Consider the following 24913-nt stretch of genomic DNA (forward strand, 5'->3'; position numbering starts at 1 on the left):
TCAACTTGCTCAGATGTAATAGTTTTGCTAGAATTCAGAAAGCTGTAGTCAATCAGACCAGCAGCAGACCACCAAACAGTGACCATGACCTTTTTTTTGGTACAAGTTTGGCTTTGGGAAGTGCTTTGGCGCTGCTTCTCAGTCCAGCCACTGAGCTGGTCATCGCTGGTTGTCATATAAAACCCACTTTTGATCACACATCACAATCTGATCGAGAAATGGTTTGTTGTCGTGTAAAATAAGAGACGAAGACACTTCAAAATGACAATTTTTTTTTATTTTCACTCAGCTCATGAAGCACCATTTAATGAGTTTTTTCACCTTTCCAATTTGCTTCAAATGTTGAACAACCATAGAATGGTCAATACTGAGTTCTTCAGCAACTTCTCATATAGTTGTAAGAAGACCAGTTTCAATGATGCTCTCAATTGGTTGTTGTTACTTCCGATGGCCAGCCTACACTCCTCATCTTCAAGGGTCTTGTCTCCTTTGCAAAACTTCTTGAACTACCACTGCACTGTATGTTTGTTAGCAGTTCCTGAGCCAAATGCATTGTTGATGTTGTGAGTTGTCTCCCCTGCTTTACAACTCATTTTGAACTTGAATAAAAAAATTGTTCGAATTTACTTTTTGTCTAACGTCATTTCTATAGTTTAAAATAAATATAAAATAAACAGCAAGTAATAAGCCATTAGCAAAAAACATAAAGCAAGAAATGTACATTTAAATGATGTGTAACATAGCCATGTTTATTTAACGATGTATTCTAATATCAGACGGCAAAATTCAACAGTGCAAAAGCACAGTTACCTTTGCACCAACCTAATATAGTTATGTGTTTTCATATGAATACATTTATGTTTATGAATCATTCTACATACATAGTAACTCTAAAGTAGGGAAACTGGCTCCAGAAGCCTTCCAGAGAAACAGTTTTCACTATTTTATATATGTATATATATTTCTTTCTCTCTTTTTTAGATGGCTTACCCTGTTCTTTAAAATTTCCAGGGAATAATTATTCAGATCCCCTCTTGGTTATGTGTTCTGATACTTCATGTAGCATCTAAAACATTGATTATGGAGCCAGTCATTGGTGTGAGAATTTCTGTTTCTTCCCTTATTTGGTTTCCTTTCCTTAGGATCTTAAGTGTCAGGAGAGGTTAGGGGAAATATGGGTTGACTCAGGCCTGCTAGATAATTTGATGGAAGAATGGGAATCTTTCATCCCATTGCCTTATCCTGGCCCAGACTTACAGTCACTATCATTTATAGTTGATAAATGCCTTAAGTTTGTATAAATCTATAGCTTCTTGGCTTTAACTCATCTGTATAAATAGTAAAAATAAAAGATATAAAAATAACAATGGCATTATTAATCATCCAGCTTTTTACTATACACTGTCCTAAGCACTTTATGTATTTTATTTCATATAATCATAATAACCCTATAAGTTTGATACTGTTATAATTTATGATTATCCTTATATTTTAGCTAAGAAAACTAGACTTTATAGAAATTAAGTAATTGCCCAAGATCACCATGTGAATGAATGGAAGTAAAAAACAGATTGTGTGAGTCTATAGCCTATACTCTTTACTACCGTCCAGTATGGCCTCTATGATAGAAAACATGAGTTTAGCTAAAACTTACCTTTGGCGTAGAATCTGGCTGTGCCTTTGTACAAGTACCACTCCTTCTGCTATTTCCCCTTCTAAATAAATATGGTGGCCATTGCACCAAGAATGCACAATGCAACAACATTTTATTAGAATGAGTGGTAGTAGGGACTTAGGAGCCACAGGGTAAATGAAGCATTTCATTAAAAGTCAGAATATTCACAGCAAATGACAAAACTGGATTTGTAGAACCATTTGCCTTCTAAAAAGGGGTCTTATCATGCCTTTCAGTTGGCAGAGCAGGAGATTTCCCCAGGGTAGGGAGGGAGAACATTTAGCTCCCCTGTATGGCCTGAGTGCTGTCGAGCCATCCAGTCAGTGCATGGAATCTGTCATTCGTTGATTGTTATCAGTGTCTTTTTTTGTTTTGCTAGGGTTATGGCCGACAAGAAAAAGGAGATCCTGTTTGTCCGGCCCCGGAAATATATCCAGTGCTCCAACCCAGAGACCACAGAGCCTGGCTACATCAACATCATGGAGCTGGCGGCATCTGTGTGCCGCTATGACCTAGACGACATGGACATCTTCTGGCTCCAGGAACTCAATGAAGACCTCACAGCAATGGGTAAGTTGTTTCCTCACATGTAACTTGTTCCTTGTCTGAATCTGTTGTTATTTTTTTTAAGTTGTCAGGACCATTTAACTTGCTTTCATTCTGTGGCTTCCTTTCTTTTCTGGGCTCTTCATTTATTTTCCTCTTGAATCTTAATGAGGCATTTCCTGAAGTGCATAAATATATTGAAGTAGAGCAGTGGTATTTAAACCTGACCTTTTCTCCTTCTCTTTCCTTGTTTATGGTAAATATCATGGATCAGGGATGGCATGTAGGTTTCATGAGGCTGTTGCCCATTTCTGAGTACGTTGAGAAGGATTCTGAGACTGGTTTTTCACTCAGCCCTGGAAAGTACTATGATCAGTGAGCAGGGCCAAAGGTAGTGGCACCTCTAACATTGCCACCTAATGTCAAGAAGCTCTAACTTTAGCATTAAGCAGCACCACTGCAACTGACAGGTTGATATGACCAAGGATGCCTTAATGAAGGATTTAGAATTTTGCTGCCTGGAAGAAGAATGGCAGGCCTAAGGCAAAACATCCCCAAAGCAGTTCTTGGCCACCTCCAGTGAGTTCTAAAGTTGTCATGCAACTCTCAAAAAATAGAATAAAATGAAGCAAAAACAAGCAAACAAAAAACTTGGAAGTAAACATAGTAGTAATTTTAAAGTAAACATGCCATACAGTACCATACCAGCAATGTTTGGAAATTCTGGGCTGAAAGGAAGCTCACCTTATACTTACACACAGTTCTTTTTGACCTGTCTTCCATCTAAACAGTGTTTAGGTCCAAGTGGTCCTGTGAAACTGGGTGGTTCTTAACTCTCTGTATGAGATACAGTAAAGGATACATTTGCTTTTGTTTGAATCACATTTGTTCATTGTTAGTACAGGGATCAGTGGTATTCCTTTTCTTCCCTCTTTTTTCTTTCTTTTGAGGTTCGTATAAAATGCATGTGAATAAAAAATTAAAATTATATTAAATTCAGTTTGGCATGATAGTGATAGTTATTCTGCCAGTAACCGATACTTACTTCTTGCTTTTTAAAACTTTTTGTTTAGTGTCTTCTCTTGTTCTACCTTCTAAGAGGAAAGACAGGAGTCAAAAAAAAATTAAGGGTGGGAACCCCAAAGAAAAGGGAATAAAAAACTGACAGGGAAAATGAGAGCATGAGGGTATAATCAAATGGATTGATGGCTCAATGTGCAATTGTATTTATGAACCATATAGCATTCAAATACACCGAAGACATTACAGTGCTGCCTTCAACATGACACTGCCTTATAACAAAATTCCTTTGGTATTTCACATTAATTCTCTTAGGATGAGTTTTTTTTTAAAAGATTTTTGAAAGTTTTAAGTCTGAAGAAAAGCTGCAGATTTAATACAGTATACATACCCCTCATGCAGTTTGTTTCCCCTCATGTTAGCATCTCACTTTACTATGGTACATTTGTCAGAGCTAAGAAACCAGTGCAGGTACAGTGCTATATTACCTAAATTCTAGACTTCATTGGGTTTTCACCAGTTTTTCCACTAATGACCTTTTTCTGTTCCAGGATCCCATCCATGATACCACACTGCATTTAGGCTTGAATGAGTTTTTAAAAGAGGATAACTTTATCTCAAGCCTTCCTTTAGAGTGATATTGTAGTAAGGTTTTAAGAACTTAAAATGAAGTTTTAAAAATAATATTAACTTCAGCATGTTTTTTATTCAGATTAAGGAATTCTAAAAATTGAGAGCTTACTGCATGCTATACTATACCTACTATACTATACATTGTACCATACTAAGCAATGTATGAACATGATCTCATCTCTGCCTCATAAGAAAACAAGAGTTTGGTATTATTATCCTTATTTTTATAGATAAGGAAGCTAAGTCCTAAAGAGCGCAAATAACTTGTCAAAGCTTCAGTTCAGTTCAGTGTCTCAGTCATGTCCAACTCTTTGCAACCCCATCAACTGCAAAGTTTATGTAACCAATATGAGGTCAAGTGGGAATTTGAATCCAAGTGTTTTTTTAACCAGACACTATAGTCCTTCACTTCATGGGGAAAAGTGTGTAATTTGTCTTGGCTGGAAAAATTAAACATACTTCCTGAGTAGTTTTTGGTTTCATAAGTAGCTACAGCATTGAAAAGTAGTTTATATGAAATTCTAAAGTTCCTTAGGGTCTTATATTACAAATTAAGTGAAATATTTGGGTAAATTTGTTTTGGATCATTTTGAGAATTATTCCTGGGTTTATAAGCTGTTAGAGTAAATACATGTGTGCTCTCACAAAATCATCAGTCCCCCTAAAAAGAAAAATGTTAGTTGTTACCAATAGCCATCATATGAATCCTTTGGTTGGGTTATTATGTATAGAAGACTGAGAAAAATTAAAAGTATAGAAGGAAAAGGAATCAAGAGGCAAAAAAAAAGGTAATTTAAGAATTTCCAATTAGATTTGTGAATGCTGATAAGTTTATTTTATATTATAGTTTGTCATTAGAAAATACTATTGGATTTTCTAAAAATCAGATTTGAAAAACAAGTATTTCATATGTATAGTCACATATACAGTACCTAGAATTTTCTTTTATGAATTAATACCTTTTTGTATGAAAATTTCCATTAAATGTGCTCATTGGAACTAGTTTGCTGAGAATGAATTGTTATTTATATCCAAATAGTTACATGATTCTAATTATTACACTATAAATTAAAGTGTTCAAAATTACAAAGTTCAGTGAAAGTCCTCCCTCAGTGGGATTAAGAGAAAACAGATTCAGAGGAGTTCCCTGGTGGTCTAGTGGTTAGGATTCCAGGCTTTTACTGCCATTGCCCAGGTTCAGTCCCTGGTTGGGGAACTGAGATCCTGCAAGTCGCATGGTGCAGCCAAAAATAAAAAAGAAAGAGAGAAAACAAATTTAGGAGGAGACTGGCTAGGATTTGGACAGAAAATTGAAAGGGTCAGTGTATATAACTTACAAGGAATATGGTGAAATGTATTTCTCCTTTCATGTGTCAAACACTTATTTTGGAACAGCTCTAGTAAAAGATTCTTTAAAGTCTGGTTTTAAAATCAGGGAAGAGATGATTTTATCCTTTAGAATCCCCACACCCTTGCACCGGGCTCACAGTAGGTGATTTGGGAATGACAGCTGACTGATGGGTTGATTGATTGTTTGTATTTCTGTGCAGGTTATGGGCCAGTTGATGAGAATCTTATGGAAAAGACAGTAGAAGTCCTGGAACGCCATTGCCATGAAAATATGAACCATGCTATTGAGACAGAGGAAGGGCTAGGCATAGAGTATGATGAAGATGTGATCTGTGATGTGTGCCGGTCTCCAGACAGTGAAGAAGGGAATGATATGGTGTTCTGTGATAAGTGTAACATCTGTGTGCATCAGGTTAGTGAGAGTGGAGACCGCCACCTCCCCACGGTCACCCTTTCTGAAGCTCAGTGATGATCTCCAGCACCCATATCTGGGTAGCAACTTGCATTTAAGGGTGAAAATACCAACTTGGCCTGGCTGTTCTCCAGTAATTCCTTTAGAAATAATACTTCTTATGATCCCCAAGTTGACTTATTAACTTTAATCCAGGGGGCTGAACCCAGGTCTTTATTGTGTATCATCATGCCCAAGCCATTGAGATCGCCTTGTTCAATACTTTTACAGTCCCCTGGGGAGTCTCCTTGCTACCTGCCTGGGAGTCTCTCCTCTGCCTTGGAGTCCTTTTTATATCATCAGGTTATACCCATGGTCAGTAACTCACTCCTTGGTGAGTTTACACTTCCTGTATCTGGAAGTACAGACTTCTCATCCTGGCACCCAAAGCTCTCCTCCATCTCCCAAATATACCACTCCCAGGAAACTTGGTCCACTCTACTTTTAAACAGTAGAATTTTAGGATTGTAAAAAACTGACCCACTCCTTAATTTTACAAATAATACCAAGAGAGATGAAGTGACTTTACCCAACCTCTTACAGCCTGTCCCACTTCTGGCTAACAAAACTTTACGTATCTTTCAAGATCTAGTTCAAGTCCTTTCTTGAAGTCCCTTACCCTAAGTAATTTTTCACCCTTTTGAACATGTGTGTTTCATTCATTTCGTTAATTTATCTAGCAAATAGGTATGCAACACCATCCACGTACCAGAACTCTGCTGCATGCTGAAGACACAGTGATGAAGAGGCAGACAAGGTCTTTGCCCCCAGGGAAATCAGAGTCTGGTGTAGGCTCTACGAGGAAACTGCCCATTGAGCATAGTATGCCAAGCGTTTTTGTAGATAGAAGTCCATGCTGCTGTAGAAGTGCATGGGAGGGATAGAGGTTGGGGATAACTTCTAGGAGGTGCACCCAAGCTGAATCTTAACAGCTAAAGGGAAATGCCAGAAAAAAAACAGCAGCATGTGTTCAGGCAGAGAGGAGAACATGTTCAGGTGGGGTAGTAAGAGTAGGCAAAGTATGTCAGAGGCAACTCTGAGCAGTTCAGAACTGTGGAGAGTGATGGGGTCGAGTAGGGAAGGCATGGAGAGTGAGACTAGAGAGACATGTGAAAGGCCTTCCCTGATAAACTAAGGAACTTCGGTTTTGTCCTGTCAATCCTGAAGGATATGATTTGTAATTCAGAAATGTCATTCTGGCTACAAAATTACTCAAATGATTAAATAATACAGGAGAGAGAAACCAGGATTTAAGACTTTAATTCTCTGGGCCACCTAACCTAACCCTTTGTATTAAAAGGTATTCAGAATTATTCTGTAATCAGTTGGGTCTCTTTCTTCCTTTTACTTGCATCCTTTTGGACTGAATTTTGAAAATTTATCTTCACTCTACCAGGTATTAGCATTTATGTCCCACCTTTAGTGACAGAGAAAATCTTTATCACTTAAGTATGAACTTAAATATATAAATATCTGACAGCACAGGTCCACAGCCTCTTCTCTGCATTTCCAGAATTTTAAAGCTGTGAAAACTATAAGTTTTTTTGTTTGTTTGTTTTTTATATAAGTTTGGCACCAAATGATTTGAGGGAAGATGCAGGACTTATCCAGTGTGAGGCTTTTTGTAGTCTTTAGTCCATTTTGTGAAAATACTCATATTTTGTTAGAGAACTATTAATGTATTGTATTTGATTATATGTACTGCCCTGATCCCATTATGGGGTTATGTAATATGCCATGTATATACAGTATTACTTTCCTGAGATATGCCCAGTTCTAAATTTCCTGATGTTTCTTACCCTAGAGTTTTCAAATAAATGATTGTGGATCTTTAATAGATTTGAAGGTAATAGTACCAAGATCATCTGTATACTTTTTCTGTATTTTTCCTTCACAGTTAGGACAAAATATTAATGAATTATTTCCAGGTTATTTGGGTAACAAAATGTAGCATAATAATTCTCCTTAAAGGTATTTTACTTTGAAAACATACCCAGTAATGAATATAAATGGTCCCTTTCCTCACGTAGAAAGAAATGACAATAACACGTGACCAGGCCTTGCAGAATATAAGCTGGTATGTATTAAAGCTGAGTGTTGGTGCCACACAAAGTTTCATGTAAGAGAATTCTTCCAAAGTGAGTATGTTCACTTGAATTCTAAAGAGATACTTAGGTTAGAGCTCCCTCTGTTGACTGAAAAGTGACTTTAAATGATTTGGAAGATTTGGTTTACTTAACAGAATTGGGGACATGTTGACAATTGTTTTTATTAAACATAATTTTTCTTCTTTACTGCCACCATATTATATCAAATATTTGTTTCTTCGTGACTACAATACACTTACGGTCAGTGCTTTAGAAGAGAGTTTTATTTTACATCAGTAGATTTTGGATTTTAAAAAGAACTTAAATTTTTTTCATTAAAAAGTGTGAAAATTGGGACCATTCCAAGTCCCTTAATGTGTTCCATTTTCTGCTTCTTAGCCCAAATATTGAACACTCAAACTGAGGCCTAAATTAATTTACCTGAAGGTACATGCTCGTAGTTTTTATACCTGTCATATATATAATGTTTGGCACTAAATTTATTAACCCCCTGAAGTTATATGTGAAACATATGTTCGTGCATGTGGGCAGTTTTTTTTAAATGAGAGTCCAGCCTTCATCATTTTGTAGTCTAGGAAAAGTTGAGAGCCGCTACAGTGAATTACAAGCTTCTGTGATCTTATGACTAGGACTAAGTCTACACAAGAGCTCAGTAAACGATTTTCTACCCAATAAAATGGCCATATAATAAAGGGTATTCCTAGAACCAGCTACTGGTTTTTCTTCTGCTGGTCTGAAAGAGGCTCTATTTTAGGGAGGAAGCTTGCTTTCATTTCTTTGCAGACTTTCTGAATTTCAGAAAAGGAAAAAGCTTTGAAGGTTAGGGACCTTATAAAATGATGTCCTGCTTTTGTGAGAGCAGCTTAGTTAGAATCCAGCTTCAGTTCTTGAGTTAAATGTATTTGTTCTACCAAACCACCTACTCAAGCTCAGCATAGAAAGCCATCCAGATAAATTGATGATAAAGAACCTACCCCAGTGACCTTACAGTATCACTGAGGAGATAAAACATAACAGTTAGAGAAGAATACATGATATTGACCAAGTACCCCTTATGAAATGGGCCTTAAGTAGTTTGCCAACCCCTGGTTTTAGATGGGGTTGGGGGTGGGAGCAGAAGGAGATTTTAGAGGCTTTATTGCTGTGCATTGGTATGAAAACTATAGCAGCCAAATAGAAGGATTGAAGGTATGAAGGAAAAAGAAGAGAATTTAGAAATAAATCAGTCCAGGCATGATATGAATAAGGACTTTGATGGAGTAGTTGTGGTGATGGAGAAGTTGGTCAGAGTCTAGTGACCACTCTGAAGGGAATATTAGCAAGCCCAGGGGACAATAGATGAAGGAAAGTGGATAATAGGGATCAAGGAATTTGGATCTGGAAGCTGCAAAGTATGGTGGTGATATGGATAGAGTTTGGAAAGAGGGCTAGGCTAGTTGGGGGCTAACATGATAATGACTGTTGAATCTGAGCTTTGAGTGAACTCTCTGGGGCAGGCACAGACTTTGAATCTGCAATGGTGAATCAAACATTGGTAAAGGTATGCTAGGCCACCTGGCGAGCCAAGTGGCCCTCAGCTATAGTCTCTAATGGTCAGGATTAAGCAGTAAGGGGGAAGGATGGGTGAGATTAGAGGTAGTGAAAAGGAAATCTAAAATATTACCCAATCTAATCTCCCTCCCCTCCATAGTAGTTTGTTTATTTATTTATCCATCTTTATTCTGTAAGGAATTTGAAGTGGCTTCAAGAACTCATTATGGAGTATTGTGATTAGTCTAATATTGTGTTCGGTTTAGGATCCATTAAGTCCCTTTTTCTTCAACCGAAGCAAGTAATTGCTCCAATTTGTTGAGAGTGCTTTTTTATGCACCAGGCTCTATCAGGCTCTTTAACATTAGCTCATTTGCTTTTCAGAAGTGTCATTCTGCTTATTTCCTAACACTTTTTCCTTGATCACAACAGTGCATGACATACAGACATTGTTCAGTAAGTATATGACTGACTGATTATAATACATAAGCATTGAGAAAACTTTAGAAAATGGAGGCAAAAAAGAAAAAAATATGTAATCACAAAACTCATAACAGTTGGGCTAACCTTTGCGTGTATATCCTTCTAGTCTTATTCTGTTGCCCTTAAATCAATTCTCATAGAGAGACATGCTGATCTTAGAACAGATGCTAGAAATTGCTTTTCGTTTTGAGTGTTTTAAAATTACTAAATCCTGGATATGAGCTTGTTTGACCTTTTCTCCTAAAAGTGGAGGGTACTCAGTGACCACGTACCAGAGCAGACATTGACCCAGTAAGTAGATGCTAACCATTCCCTGCTCTCCTTCCCGTGCCTCCAGGCCTGCTACGGCATCCTCAAGGTCCCAGAAGGCAGCTGGCTGTGTCGCTCCTGTGTCCTGGGCATTCATCCACAATGTCTGTTATGTCCAAAGAAAGGTGGAGCCATGAAGAGCACCAAAACAGGGACTAAATGGGCTCATGTCAGCTGTGCCCTATGGATTCCAGAGGTAAGAATTCATCCAGGTCTGTGAGCCATTTGTTCTCCCACAACATTCAAACTGACTCAGGCTTCATAGAGATGCTTCATGCCTGCCTATGATTTTGAGTTGATGATAGTTTACCTTGACCTCTGTCACATCCTTCTTGGATGCATGTGAGCCCATGCTAATTAATTTATAGGTGGTACTACCAGTGGTATTGGATAAATTTGGATGAGAGAAGAGGGTATGAGCAGCAGATTTTTTAAAAGGTAAAACCTACCTTAAATACCACCAGGGCTATTCCCTCGTGGCTCAGATGATAAAGAATATGCCTGCAATGCAGAAGACCGGGGTTTGATTCCCTAGGTCAGAAAGATCCTGTGGAGAAAGAGAATGGCTACCCACTCCAGTATTCTTGCTTGGAGAATTTCATGAACATAGGAACCTGGCAGGCTATAGTCCATGGGGTCACCAAGAATCAGACACAACTGAGTGACTAACACTTTCACGTTTCACTTTTGCCAGTGGTATTGGATAAATTTGGATGAGAGAAAAGGGGATAAGCAGCAGATATTTTAAAGGTAAAACCTACCTTAAAAGTAATCCCTGGTGGCTCAGATGGTAAAGTGTCTGCCTGCAGTGTGGCAGACCTGGGTTCGATCCCTGGGTTGGGAAGGTCCCCTGGAGAAGGAAATGGCAACCCACTCCAGTACTCTTGTCTGGAAAATTCTATGGACTGAGGAGCCTGGTAGGCTATAGTCCATGGGGTCGCAAAGAGTCAGACACGACTGAGCGACTTCACTTTCACTTTTCACTTACCTTAAAAGTACCATATCTTGGATTTCCCTGGTGATCCATTGATGAAGAGTCTGCCTGCCTTGGGTTCAGTTAGAGGACATGAGTTCAATCCCTGGTCCAGGAAGATTCCACATGCACGGGCAACTAGGCCCGTGCACCACAACTACTAAACCCACATCCTCTAGAGCCTTCAAGCTGCAACTTCTGAACGGAAAATCCTAGGTACATAGGTATTCTTATGGATATGTGTGCTGAGTCTGACTTTTTTCAACCCCATGGACTGTAGCCCACCAGGCTCCTCTGTCCATGGGATTTCCCAGGCAAGAATACTGGAGGGTTGCCATTTCCTACTCCAGGGGATCTTCCTGACCTAGAGACTGAACCTGCATTGGCAGGCGGATTCTTTACCACTGCACCGCCTGGGAAGCCCTCTTATGGATACAGAAGTCAGTATTTTTTTTTTTTTTTTGAGTAGTGGTTTTGTTTTTCTTACTAAGAACATCCAGCTAAATAGACATGTGAAATGAACCCTGAGGTTTCTGGCCATAGAATCACTAATTTCCAGTAGCAAATTCCCTAGCTAATAAAGCAGATTCTTTCAAAATATTAAAAGTCTGAAAAAAATGTTAAAAGTCTGGAATATGACTCAGAGTTTTTTTCAAAAGAAGCTTTCTCACCATTGACCTTCTCTTATGGTTTCTAGTACCTGATTTTTAGTACCTTTGGGCCTGTTCAAGATGTCCCTGATCTTTCTACTGTTGCTTTCTTGATGTGGGTGGAAATTGTACTCGTTTGACTGTCCTTGTTCAATGGTCCTTCACTTTTTTAAAGTTATTTCGGTACTGAGACAACCCAGAGGGATGGTACGGGGAGGGAGGAGGGAGGGGGGTTCAGGATGGGGAACACGTGTATACCTGTGGCGGATTCATGTTGATGTGTGGCAAAACCAATACAATATTGTAAAGTATTAACCTCCAATTAAAATAAATAACTTTATATTAAAAAATTTTTAAAAACACACATTATATATTTTTAAAGAGAAGGAAAAGAAAACACTTCTTACCAGAAGTTGCTTGACCCCTTATTTTCACTCACACACACACACACACACACAAATTTCCGTCTTTTTTAAAAAAGCATTTTTTCCAGCACTCTCTCAAAGACTCGTTTCACTTTAAAGCTACTTTGAGTACATCGTTAGGACTCTGCTTCTACTGCAGGAGGCACAGTTCAATCCCTGATCAGGAAACTAAGATCCTGTATACGTGGCATGGCCAAAAAAAAAAGAAAAATAAATAAAGCAAGGAAGCTACTTTAGCTGGGAGAATAGACTAAGCTGGTAATAGTTACATGATTTTAAAGACTGGTTTTAAAATGTTAGCATCCTCATCTTTTCTACTTATGTGCTGCAGATTGCTACTACTTTCCAGTAATATTATGTCACTGCCTCTGTTTTTCATCATTCATTAGTTAAATGAAAAAAACAAGGTGTGTAGCACCATCTCAAACATGTAAGAGGTGCTAGATTTTGTGAATCTTAATTCCTTTCCTCAGTAGCTTTCTTTGGTTCTTAAGTAAAGTGTAGATATCTTTGATTCATTAAGGTAACCATGCTTAGCCTCTACTTCTGCCCTCTCCTCCTATATATGAATTGTTTATATTACTGGAAATGATTGAAGGCCTGAGCAGTGGCTAGAGACAGGTTTCATTTATTCTTAGTTCCATAATAACCTTAAGAGATATGGCTCACCTCATTGTTTTGATGTTCTGAGCTGCGAGTAATACCACTCACGGTTTGTGAAAGGTACTCCTGCATGCCTTGGTGCCTTCTGCCTTATGGTGGTGTTTTATTTGTAGGTCAGCATTGCTTGTCCTGAGAGAATGGAACCAATCACAAAGATCTCCCATATTCCGCCCAGTCGGTGGGCCTTAGTCTGCAGCCTGTGCAAGTTGAAGACAGGTGCTTGTATACAGGTAAGTCCAATGAAAAGTGGTTGAGTGGGTTAACACCAAATTAGCCAAACTTACCCTCCCAGTTAGAGCATCCTCTAACTGAAAGGTTACTCAGGAAGCCACCTCCCACTCACTTCTGGAGCTCTGCTACTGTGCAGACCATTTCTGGAACCGTTTTTTGGATGGTGCCTCTGGACCCTTTGGCTTATTCTTCTCAGTAGCCATAGTGGTAGTTAATTTCCGTCCTTTGCTGTCAGATCTGATGAATTAGGTGAGTTCTGAAGCTAGATGATCCTGGGTGGAAACAAGCCATAACTTCTAAACAACCAGGCCCGTGTTCTTGTGTGGCTTACCCGTGGAGGATGGATGACTTAGGTTCCAGGGCAGTTTGACAGATGATTCTGTTGTTGGACTAAGTGCAACTCACTTAATAGGAAAGATGCATCTAAATGGATAAATTCTGGTTTGATAGACTTGAAAGTCATTCTCAAAGGCACAGTTGTTGCATATGGTAGTGCAAGTAGAGTTTTCTGAGACATCTGAGGCATAGAAATTTAGCTGTTTGAAGTAGAAGTTGTAGCTGGCATACCCAAAAGCAGCATTTGGGGGTGGGGTGGGGTGGAGAATGGCCAGTCACACCCAGAAAAGGCAGAAATATTGATCCTTCATAATCTAGTTTTCCAGAATGTCATCTCACCTTTTATTCCAAATGTAATAAGGTGGCTTTCCTGGCAAGAAGAGAGGAAGGGCTGACCTTCCACTCCCCAGACCTCTTGCATAGGAGCTACAGGATGGTTGCAGTTAGGTTTACATGTTCACTTTCTTCACAGAAAGGGGGCCATATGATGTCATAGTTTAGGGACAGTGTCTTTAGGTGTTTCATGAGGTTTCTTGCTATCTGATTCTTCTTGTAGATTTTTAAACTCATTTTAACATTTGACAGGACTGCATACTTTGTCTTGCTTTTTTTAAAACAAAATTTTCCGGCTGATTTTATTTAACTATAGCACTTTAGCAAGTATAAGGAGGAAATTGTTTAAGGAAAACTATTCCCATCAGGTCTACTGCATTAACACAGTGCCTTTTTATGCTTTTCTAAGTTCCCTCCTCATAGCTCCCCAGATGTGAGCTTCTTGAGGGCCAAGGTTATGCATCATTGTTTCCCTAGCACAAAGGAGAATGCCTGCCCAGTGTCAGCCCATTGAATAACTATAACTGTATTTAATTGTATCATAGATTAAATGTAATATGCATTCTCCCCAGTAAAAAAAATATTTTCCATGTTTTCATAATTACCATATAGTCATTTTATAATAGCACATTGAATTTATATCCATTAATTTACTTACTGTCCTTATTGTTCTCCCTGCATTTTCCCCCATATTTGCTGCTTTAAAGGATGATTTTCTTACAGCAGTTAGTAATTGGCATCATGACTGTGATGAGAGAAAAAAACACACCATATTATCACATTCTGCCCTGTATTGTAGTTACTTCCCTACAAGTCTTAGCTTCCCTGGGAGGCTGCAAGCTTGGACTGTTTCATCCTTAGATCCTCCAAACCCCTGACATGGCAGATTGACAATAAATATTAGATTGATAGGTGGAAGATAGATGAATAGATGGATGGAAAAAACATTCTAGAGTGGGTTTTTCATTTGCACTGAAGTGGGTTTTGTTTTTATTACTTAGAGTTTAGATTCTGCATTTTGTAAAGGTCTTTCCAAATTAAGACTTAATTTTTTTTACTGAGTAAATTAGAGATTTAATGAAGTTCCAATGAAGTCTTAGTTTTTCTCAATCTTAACAGATCCAACACCTTTTTATAACAGATAATTTGTAATGCATCTATACTACCTTTACTTTTGTAATATCTCTGCTTAGTATACTATGAGTTTACTAAATGAAAGTAGTGGCTTAAAATATGGTTGTTAAAATACAGACATATAATAGCTAATTCTGAGCTTTCTTGTTGAGGTAATAAAAGAAAATACGTTCATCATTTTACTTGTTTCAACATTCCCCTTCCAGTTTCTCTGTTGCATGTAGTTTCATGAACCAGCATTAAGTTCTAAGCAAAGGATAATCTGGCTTCAAAATTTTGACTCTGGTGTTTCCAGCAAATAGTGTTAAGCAATGAGAAGATTCAATAATACTTTTCATCATTCCACTTGCTTTGTTCTGGTGGACTTCTCTGAATGGCCCAAACTAGACATGTTTTGGGTTTTTTGTGTGTGTGACTGTCTCCATTTTCTACATAATGACTCTCCTTGGGAATTCAGCCATCATTATCTTGTCATGCCTTGATCCCAGACTCCACACCCCATATATTTCTTTCTGGCTAATCTTTCTTATTTGGACCTTTGCTATACCACCTCAACTATCTCCCAAATGCTGATCAGCATCCAAAGCCACTGGAGAAATACCAGCTACGTAGGATGCATAGCTCAACTTTTCTTCTTCCTTGGTTTAGGAGCCACTGAATGTATACTTTAAATAATGTCCTTTGATTGTTAGGTAACTATCTGCCAGCCTCTCCATTACAGTTATCATGCATTCGTAGCTATGCCAACAACTGGCAGCAGTGGCTTGGGTAAGAGATTTCAGCAACTCTTTGGTGTAAACAATGTTGACTTTCTTGTTACCTCGCTATGGTCAGTATCAGGTGGAGAATTTCTTCTGTGAGGTACCTGCCATGCTTCAATTATCATTGTGTTGATACATGGATCAATGAAGTAGAGATGTATGCTGCTGTGGTGGTCATGAAAGTCTCTTAAATTTTTGATTATTAGGAATTTCACTTATTCAACAAATATTTGAGTGCCTAATTGTGTGCCAGGCATTGTTCTAGGCACTTTGGATTTATCAATGGACCTAAAAAGAACTTTGCACCAGGGAACTTACATTTTGATTTGAGAGAAATCAGTGATAAGCAATAGATACTAAATAGTACATTATAAGACAGTATGTGCTATGGAAAGGGAAAATGTGCCAAAATATGAAGTATAGAAAGAAGATGGGGATTGTCAGGCAGGGGGCATACACTGCAAGTTTAAATAAAGTGGTCATTTATTGCTTGCAGACTTTTGGATCACACACATTCTGACTGGTGTGAAGTGCTACCTCATTGTGGTTTTGATTTGCATTTCTCTAATAATGAGTGATGTTGAGCATCTTTTCATGTGTTTGTTAGCCATCTGTATGTCTTCTTTGGAGAAATGTCTATTTAGTTCTTTGGCCCATTTTTTGATTGGGTCATTTATAAATGCTGGAGAGGGTGTGGAGAAAAGGGAACCCTCCTACACTGTTGGTGGGAATGCAAACTAGTACAGCCACTATGGAGAACAGTGTGGAGATTCCTTAAAAAATTGCAAATAGAACTGCCTTATGACCCAGCAATCCCACTGCTGGGCATACACACGGAGGAAACCAGAATTGAAAGAGACACATGTACCCCAATGTTCATCGCAGCATTGTTTATAATAGCCAGGACATGGAAACAACCTAGATGTCCATCAGCAGATGCATGGATAAGAAAGCAGTGGTACATATACACAATGGAGTATTACTCAGCCATTAAAAAGAATACATTTGAATCAGTTCTAATGAGGTGGATGAAACTGGAGCCGATTATACAGAGTGAAGTAAGCCAGAAAGAAAAACACCAATACAGTATACTAACGCATATATATGGAATTTAGAAAAATGGCAATGATGACCCTGTATGCAAGACAGCAAAACAGACACAGATGTGTAGAGCAGACTTTTGGACTCAGAGGGAGAGGGTGGGATGATTAGGGAGAATGGCATTGAAACATGTATACTATCATGTAAGAAACGAATCGCCAGTCTATGTCCGATGCAGGATACAGGATGCTTGGGGCTGGTGCACGGGGATGACCCAGAGAGATGTTATGGGGAGGGATTTGGGAGGGGGGTTCATGTTTGAGAACGCATGTACACCTATGGTGGATTCATGTCAATGTATGGCAAAACCAATACAGTATTGTAAAGTAAAATAAAGTAAAAATAAAATTTTTTTTTAAAAATCCTAATAGAAAAATAAATAAATAAATAAATAAAGTGGTCAGAGTAAGACTCACCATAGTTGTGACATTTGAGCAAAGACTTGAAGGTGAGAGAAGACACTGCATATATTTGGGGTAAAAATGTTCCCAGTAGAGGGATCAGCCAGTGCAAAGGCCCTGAGACAGGAGTGTGTTTGGCCTGTGTGAGTGATAGGAAAGAGGCCAGTGAGACTGTAATGGAGTGTGTGGGAAGAGAAGATCAGAGAGATTACACAGGGACCTGACTGGTTTGGGCAAGGGTTGGCAACTTTTTTCTGTATAGGGCCAGATAGTAAATATTTAAGCTTTTCAGGCCATATATTCTGTGTCACAATTAGTCATCTCTGTCTTTATAGCACAAAGGCAGCCGTAGACAGTACTTAAGCAAATGAGCATGGCTATATACCAATAAAACTTTATTTATGGACTCTAAAATTTGAAAGTCACTTTGTCATAAAATATACTTTTTCTTTTGATTGTTTTCTACTTTTTAAAAACATAAAAACCATCTTTAGCTCCTATTCTTATTTCTTGGGCCACATAACAACCGGCAGCTGGCTGCATTTGGTCTGTGGGCCATGGTGTGCAAGCCCATGGTGAAGGGTTCCCAGGCCTCTTATAAGGTCTTTTATTTGAGGACTTTCCTGGCTGTCCAGTGGTTAAGACTCCAAGTTTCCAAGGCAAAGGGCATGGGTTTGGTCCCTTTTTGGGGGAACTAAGATGCCACATGCCACACAGTGCTGCCAAAAGATTAAAAAAAAAAAAAGATCTTTTGTTTTTGCTCAGCATTTAAAGGGGGAGCTTTGGCAGGTTTTGAGCAGATGAGTGACATAATTTGATTTATATTTTTAACAGATCACTATGGAATGATGTCTAAGATTTGCTTCAAAACAGTCTGGAGAGCAGGGTACTGCAGAGGTTAAAAATGAAACAAGATAGGTCATACATTAATTATCAAAGCTGGATAATGAGTATATAATGAGTGTTCTCTATGCTTTTATGTAGATTTTTCCATAGTAAAATGTTACAAACAAAAATAGACATGCTGGCTGCTTATTTGGAGTAGACTGAGGAGGGGAGGTTAGGAACGAGAAAAGCAATTCGGAAGCTTTTACAGTAATCCTTGAGAGATGGCTGGGGTGGCTTTGTCTGGAGTGATAGCCCTGTGGAAGTGGTGAAAAGTGACTGGGTTTTGGATGAATGTTGAAAATAGAGCCAACAGGATTAGCTACGAATAGGATGCATGGTGAGAGAGAAAGATAGGAGTTGGGCATGTTTCCAGACTTTGGCCCAAACAGGGAGTAGGGTAAAGTTTCCATATACTGAATGGAATAATCTCCAGTTAGAAGAGATGTGGAGGAAAAGATCAACATGAGTTCAGTTTTAGATATTTAAGTTTGAGATGTCTATCAGATATCGTAGTAGAAATATCAAACTGATGGTTGTCTGTAGGACTTGTGAGGAAGTTTTGGACTGAAGACATAAATTTGGGAGTCATTGTTGTGTAGATATCTTTACCCTGAACTGGGTAAGTTCACTGAGTGAGTGTGTGTAGATAGAGAGGAGAATAGTACCAAGCACTAGACCTTGAAGCATTCCAGTGTTAAGTAGTTGGGGGAATAGGGAGAGAGAGGAGAGGAGACTGAGAAGTCATCAGGGAGACAGGAGGAAACCAAGAGAGTGTAGTAGCCTAGAAACCAAGGAAAGAAAGCATTTCAAGGAGAAGAAAATGATCAGTGATGTAAAAATACTGCTGAAGTAAGATGAGGACTACAAATTAATCTCTGAATTTAGCAATGTGATTATTAGTAATCTGGATGAGCAATTTAGGTGGAGTGGTGATGGCAAAAGCTACATTGCCAAAGGTCAGGGCAAAGAAATAGAGTAGGAGGTCTGGAAAAGTGGGGAAAAGAAGTTCACTCTTAAAGATGGAAGAAATTTTGGACTCTGTGGGAGAGGGAGAGGGTGGGATGATTTGGGAGAATGGCATTAAAACATGTATACTATCATGTAAGAAACGAATTGCTAGTCTAGGTTCGATACAGGATACAGGATGCTTGGGGCTGGTGCACTGAGATGACCCAGAGAGATGATATGGGGAGGGTGGTGGGAGGGAGGTTCAGGATTGGGAACTCACATACACCCGTGGCAGATTCAGGTCAATGTATGGCAAAACCAATACAGTATTGTAAAGTAAAAATAAATAAAAAATAAAATAGAATGAAAAAAAAAAGATGGAAGAAATGACAAGTGTGTACGGTCAGCCCTCTGTTTCCACAGGTTCCACATCCAAAGGTTCAACCAATGGCAAATTGAAAATATTCAGAAAAAATTCCAGAGAGTTCCAAAAAGGAAATTTGAATTTGCCTTGCACAGACAACTATTACATAGCATTTGCATTGTATTAGCTTTTATAATGATTTAAAGTATGGGAGGATGTGCACAGGTTACATGTAAATACTTCGCCATTGTATCAATATATAACGGATTAAGCATCCGTGGATTTTGGTACCCACAGGAAGTCTAGAACCAGTTCCCTGTGTATTACTGTAGCTCAATCGGTAAAGAATCTGCCTGCAGTGCAGGAGACCCAGGTTCGATCCCTGGGTCGGGAAGATACCCTGGAGAGGGAAATGGCAACCCACTCCAGTATCCTTACCTGGAAAATCTCATGGACAGAGGAGCCTGGTGGGCTGCAATCCATGGGGTCACAAAGAGTTGGGCACGACTGAGTGACTAACACTTAACACTGTATGTTTGCTTGTTAACATATAGAACATAACAGTGTGCATGCAAAGAGAGTGACCCAGTGGAGAGGAAAAACTGTTGGATAGAGGTTTTTCAGTAGGTGAGAGAGGGGTGGCTTCAGGTAAGAGCACAGATTGTTCTTCCCGGGTAACAGACTCAAAGGCAGAGTATGTAGGCACAGTATTAAGTAGGTGTGCTGCTGGGAATCTGCATAGTGCTCTTTTGATTGTTGTAATTTCCTCGGTGAGGCAGGAAACAGAATCATCAGCTGAGAGTTAGGATGTGGGTGAAGTCTCCAGTCTGGGGAGAGAAGAGGTGTGAAATAGTGTTTTGGTTTGGGAAAGTGCAGTTTAAGTGCCAGGCTGCATTAAAGATCTTCCCCCGAGGTGAGGGAGAGTGAACTGCAGGTGACCTTGTGAAGTGTGGTTGTGTTTTTCTCCACCTATGTTCTGCTTATACCAATATACTGTATTTGTTTACTGCTTTTGATTCCCATACAGGAAACAAGATTCTAAATTACTTACCAGTTTGGAATTAAGTTAATGGTGGCTTAAAAGGGAAAAGGGGTTTTGGTCTCTTTTGCCACAGTAAAACCCTGGTGGCTCAGAGGTTAAAGTGTCTGCCTGCAATGCGGGAGACCTGGGTTCGATCCCTGGGTCAGGAAGATCCCTTGGAGAAGGAAATGGCAACCCACTCCAGTATTCTTGCCTGGAGAATCCCATGGACAGAGGAGCCTGGAGGGCTACAGTCCACGGGGTCCCAAAGAGTTGGACATGACTGAGCGAATTCACTTTCACTTGCCACAGTAAAACTAGATGTCAGCTATGGAAAACAAAGCACACTCTATTAGTATAAGCTGAATATGGGTGGGGGTCAAGTTTTATTAGCATCATTGTTTTTCAGAGGTTTATTTAAGGGTATTTGTGATTAGTCACACATTTCGAGTACTTTGCTTTATAAACTCTTCATGAAGATTTCTTAACTGTGAATTGTATTTATTCTTCCTACCTTCCAGCAGTGGGGAATACCCACATCTCTCCCCTTCTTTGGATTTGGAAACATTCATTCGGCAAGGATAGAATCTTACACTGGTAGTTTTGGGGTCTAGACTAGCCACTATCTACAGCCTCCATATCTGGGAGCTAGAACCTTTCTTCTGAGGATGAAAGTTTCTGGTAATCCTGGAACAGATCCTAAAGACCGGGTTCTAAACAGATGTCCCAGACAGCTCCAAATTTTGCCTAGACTGTAGACATACAGTCCATCTGCCACCTTTCCAGAATTTCTTTAGGGTCCTTATGTATCTTATCTTCAAGCCCCATTAAGCCTAAATCTAGATGTTTTAGGCCTTCCTTGAGGGAAAAAGAAAGAACGAACAGTTGTTAAAAATATGACATTTGAAGCCAGATTCCTGGGGTCCAAATCCTGGTTCCATCTCTTGTTTGTTATGTAGCCTTGAGGAAGTTACCTACCAGATCTGTTCCTCAGTTTCCACAACTACAAATGGAGATGATAAAATAGTACCTACTTAAGGAGGTGGTGAAGAACTTAACACGGTGCCTAACAGATACTGAATACTCAGTAAATATTTGTGGTACTAATAGTTGTACTTGTTGTTATTGTTCATATTAATATTATTTCCTGGCATCAATCTGACTTTGTTGATGTAAAGTCCTGGCATTCATCCAGCCAAACTGAATAGAATCATTAAACATTTGGTGCTGGTGTAGGTGTCCCTTTTGACAGTAGAGGAATGTGGGCATGTCTGGAGTTACATGCATGTATATTGAAGTCAGAATAAATTGGTGGGCAGCCAGGAGTTTACTGTTAGGCTAACAGTAAATAGCTTTTGACTATGAGGGAAGTGAACTTTTTTAAAACAAGTGAAAATCTTTGACAAGTGGGAAAATTCAAGTATGTCTACTCAGTGACTATTAAAGGTGGTACTAGTAGAGAAGGAAATTAAATATTAAGATTAAAGGGCACCAAAAAAAAATAAGAGGGAAAGCACCTTAATATTTTTTTCATATATTCCAAATTTTATTTGTGAGTACAGATTGTTCCTGTTCTAAGATATTTCTGGTTCTTGCCTTCAGGCATATATAGTCTATTAAGGGAGACCAGATACAAACATGAGAAAAGTTAAATAACACTCAAGTGACATCACCCATCAGACCTTGCAGACCCTTAGGGATGAGAGATCAGAAGGACTGGTGGCCACTGTTGGTGCTAGAGTTTAAGTACATAACAGCTAAACAAGTTTTGTAGGCTGACTTTGAACCATTTATGACATGGTGTCAGTGACCAGACTTTGAGAAAATTGCTCTGATATCACCCATTTGTCTGTTCACAGATTACTGGGTATTAAGGGCAACCAAATGGACACTGTCCTGCAGCAGGATAAAAACTGCTAAGGACAAATGCACCAGGCCCATGGTGTTCAGCACAGATGTTATCTGCTTTTGAGGAGTACACACTGTTTTCTTTTAGGGGGAGTAATAAAATATTTCTTTAAAGAGGCAAAAAACAATTTAATTCCTAAATCAGTCTCTGGTGTTCTTTTTCAAAGATTTGTATTCTAACCACCCTATCTGATTCAATTCTCATCCCACAAGAAACTCCAACTCCCCTTACAAATGTGAACATGTAAGGATAGCATTTTCCCTCTAATGAAAGTATTTCAAAAACTCATTTCTCTTCTATAATTTCTGAAAAATAAGTAGAAAATTATTTCTTCTTAACCCCTTTAAAAGTAAACCACAGTGAGATATTACTTCATACTCATTAGGGTGGTAATAATCAAAAAAGCAGACAATAACAATTATTGGCAAGAAGGTGGAGAAATTAGAACACTTATGTGTTGCTGGTGGGAATGTAAAATGCATAACTACTGTGGAAAACAGTTTGGCAGTTCTTCAAAAAGTTAGACATAGAGTTACTATATGTCTTGGTAATTCCACTTCTAAGTATATATCTACAAGTTGGAAGTCCCCAAGACCACCCTCCAATTTAATAATTCATTAGGACTCACAGAACTCAAAAAACAATTATACTCATGGTCATAGTTTATTACAGTGAAAGAATACAGATTAAAATCAGCAAAAGGAAGAGGTACATAGGGCAGGATCCAGAAGAGACCAGGCATAGAGCTTCCAGTTTCCTCTCTAAGAGGAATCTTGTGGACAGTGCTTATTTTTCTCAGCACTGACGTATGATAATACACAGAGTATTGCCAACCAGCAAAACCACCCAAGCCTTGGTGTTCAGAGATTTTATTAGGAGTTGATCACGTAGACATGACTGACCACCTGCATAGCTGGACTTAGTCTCTAGTCTCTCCAGTCCCTCCAAAAGTCAGGCTGATACCACATGACTCAGAGCCTCCACCATAAATCACATTGTTAGCAGAGACTATCTGACATGGCCCAAGGCCTCCAGGTAAATAAAGACACTCTTATCAGACAGGACATTCTGAAGGTTAAGAGGTTACCTCTCAGGAGCTAGAGGCAAAGGGCCAAAGTTTTCTTTGGCAAAGTTAATCTTTTATTGCACGTTACCAAAGAGAAATGAAAACATATGTCCACACAAAAACTGGTACACAAATCTTCATAGCAGCATTATTTCATGATAGCTAAAAAGTAAAAATAGTCTAAATGTCCATCAACTGAAGAATAGATAAATAAATGTGGTATATCCAATATAATGGAATATTATTTGGCCATATTTTTTAAAGGATGAAATTCTGATACATGCTGCAACATGGATGAACCTTGAAAACATGCTAAGAAAGAAACCAGATATAAACTGCCACCTATGATTCCACTTACATGAAATGCCCAGACTAGGCATTTCTATAGAGACACAAAGTAGATTAGTGGTTGCTCAGGGCTGGGATTGGGAACAGGGAGTGGCAAATAGAAATGAGATTTCTTTTGGGGGTGATGAAAATGTACTGGAATTACATAGTGGTGGTGGTTGTACAACTCTGTAAATACACTAAAAACATTGAAATGTTTTAAATTGAATTTAATTTAAATTTTAAATTGAAATGTTTAAAATTGATGAGTTTTGTGGTGTGTAAATTATATCTCAGTAAAGCTGTTCTTTTTAAATGGGCATTAAAACACTACCACCCCTGTCACCTTAAGTGATTACAGTAGAAATGAGATATTTACAAAAGCATTTTGTTTAATAGAATGTGCCAAATATATATTTTTGGAAAAAAGTAAAAAGTTATTCGATTGGTTAGCATTTCTCCTTTATCACCAAGATAAGTATGTGGACTTCCAGCTTTGAGTATGACCTTAGAATGACCTTTTTTGAAACTAATGGATTTTATGGCAGTTTCCTAGGGACATTTCATTTTTCATCTAAGTACCCAATTCTTGTTCATGTTATTGTCTTTTATTTTGAGTAATTTATATTTATGTCTCTACATTTTGTAAATTTGATCTAAGAGAGATCTGTTTTTAGCTTCCAATCAGTAGTACTTTTATGTCACACACTCATCTCCTTGAACAGAAAACATTCCTTTAGCTTTCTCTTACCTCATTTTTGTCTATTAAACAGCAGAAGAATGCCTAACATTTTTAACCTTTTCCTATGGAATGCCTTTTGCTATTTGTTTTTTAAACGACCAGTTAGTTTCTTTTTTTTTTTAAGCCGTAGTATATCTGCTATGATCAGATTTTATGTTTATTTATTTATTTTAAATTTATTTATTTTTTATTTTACTTTACAATTCTGTATTGGTTTTGCCATACATTGACATGAATCCACCACGGGTGTACATGCGTTCCCAAACCTGAAAACTTTAGACGTCTCATAACCCATTACTGGTCACTCCACTGCACTCCAGAGAGAAGAAATCCAGCTCCACCCACCAGACCTCCAACACAAGCCTCCCTAACCAGGAAACCTTGATAAGCCACTGATACAACCCCACCCACAGTGAGGAAGCTCCACAATAAAGAAAACTACACAAATTCCCAGAATATAAAAAGGCCATCCCAAACGCAGCAATATAACCAAGATGAAGAGACAGAGGAATACTCAGCAGGTAAAGGAACAGGA

The 24913-nt window shown here is 38.6% G+C and overlaps 1 protein-coding gene across 1 annotated transcript in view; it reads left to right on the plus strand.

Annotated features, from left to right (window-relative positions):
- JADE3 (jade family PHD finger 3) overlaps window positions 1-24913 on the plus strand; it is a 142945-nt gene that overhangs the window by 105468 nt on the left and 12564 nt on the right. Inside the window, exons 5-8 of the mRNA XM_040265825.1 lie at window positions 2055-2245; window positions 5425-5636; window positions 10134-10301; window positions 12930-13046. Of these exons, the coding sequence (XP_040121759.1) occupies window positions 2055-2245; window positions 5425-5636; window positions 10134-10301; window positions 12930-13046 (688 nt within the window). The remainder of the gene's footprint in view (window positions 1-2054; window positions 2246-5424; window positions 5637-10133; window positions 10302-12929; window positions 13047-24913) is intronic.

Source organism: Oryx dammah, unplaced genomic scaffold (genome assembly GCF_014754425.2).
Source record: "Oryx dammah isolate SB20612 unplaced genomic scaffold, SCBI_Odam_1.1 HiC_scaffold_23, whole genome shotgun sequence".
Classification (NCBI taxonomy): Eukaryota; Metazoa; Chordata; class Mammalia; order Artiodactyla; family Bovidae; genus Oryx; species Oryx dammah.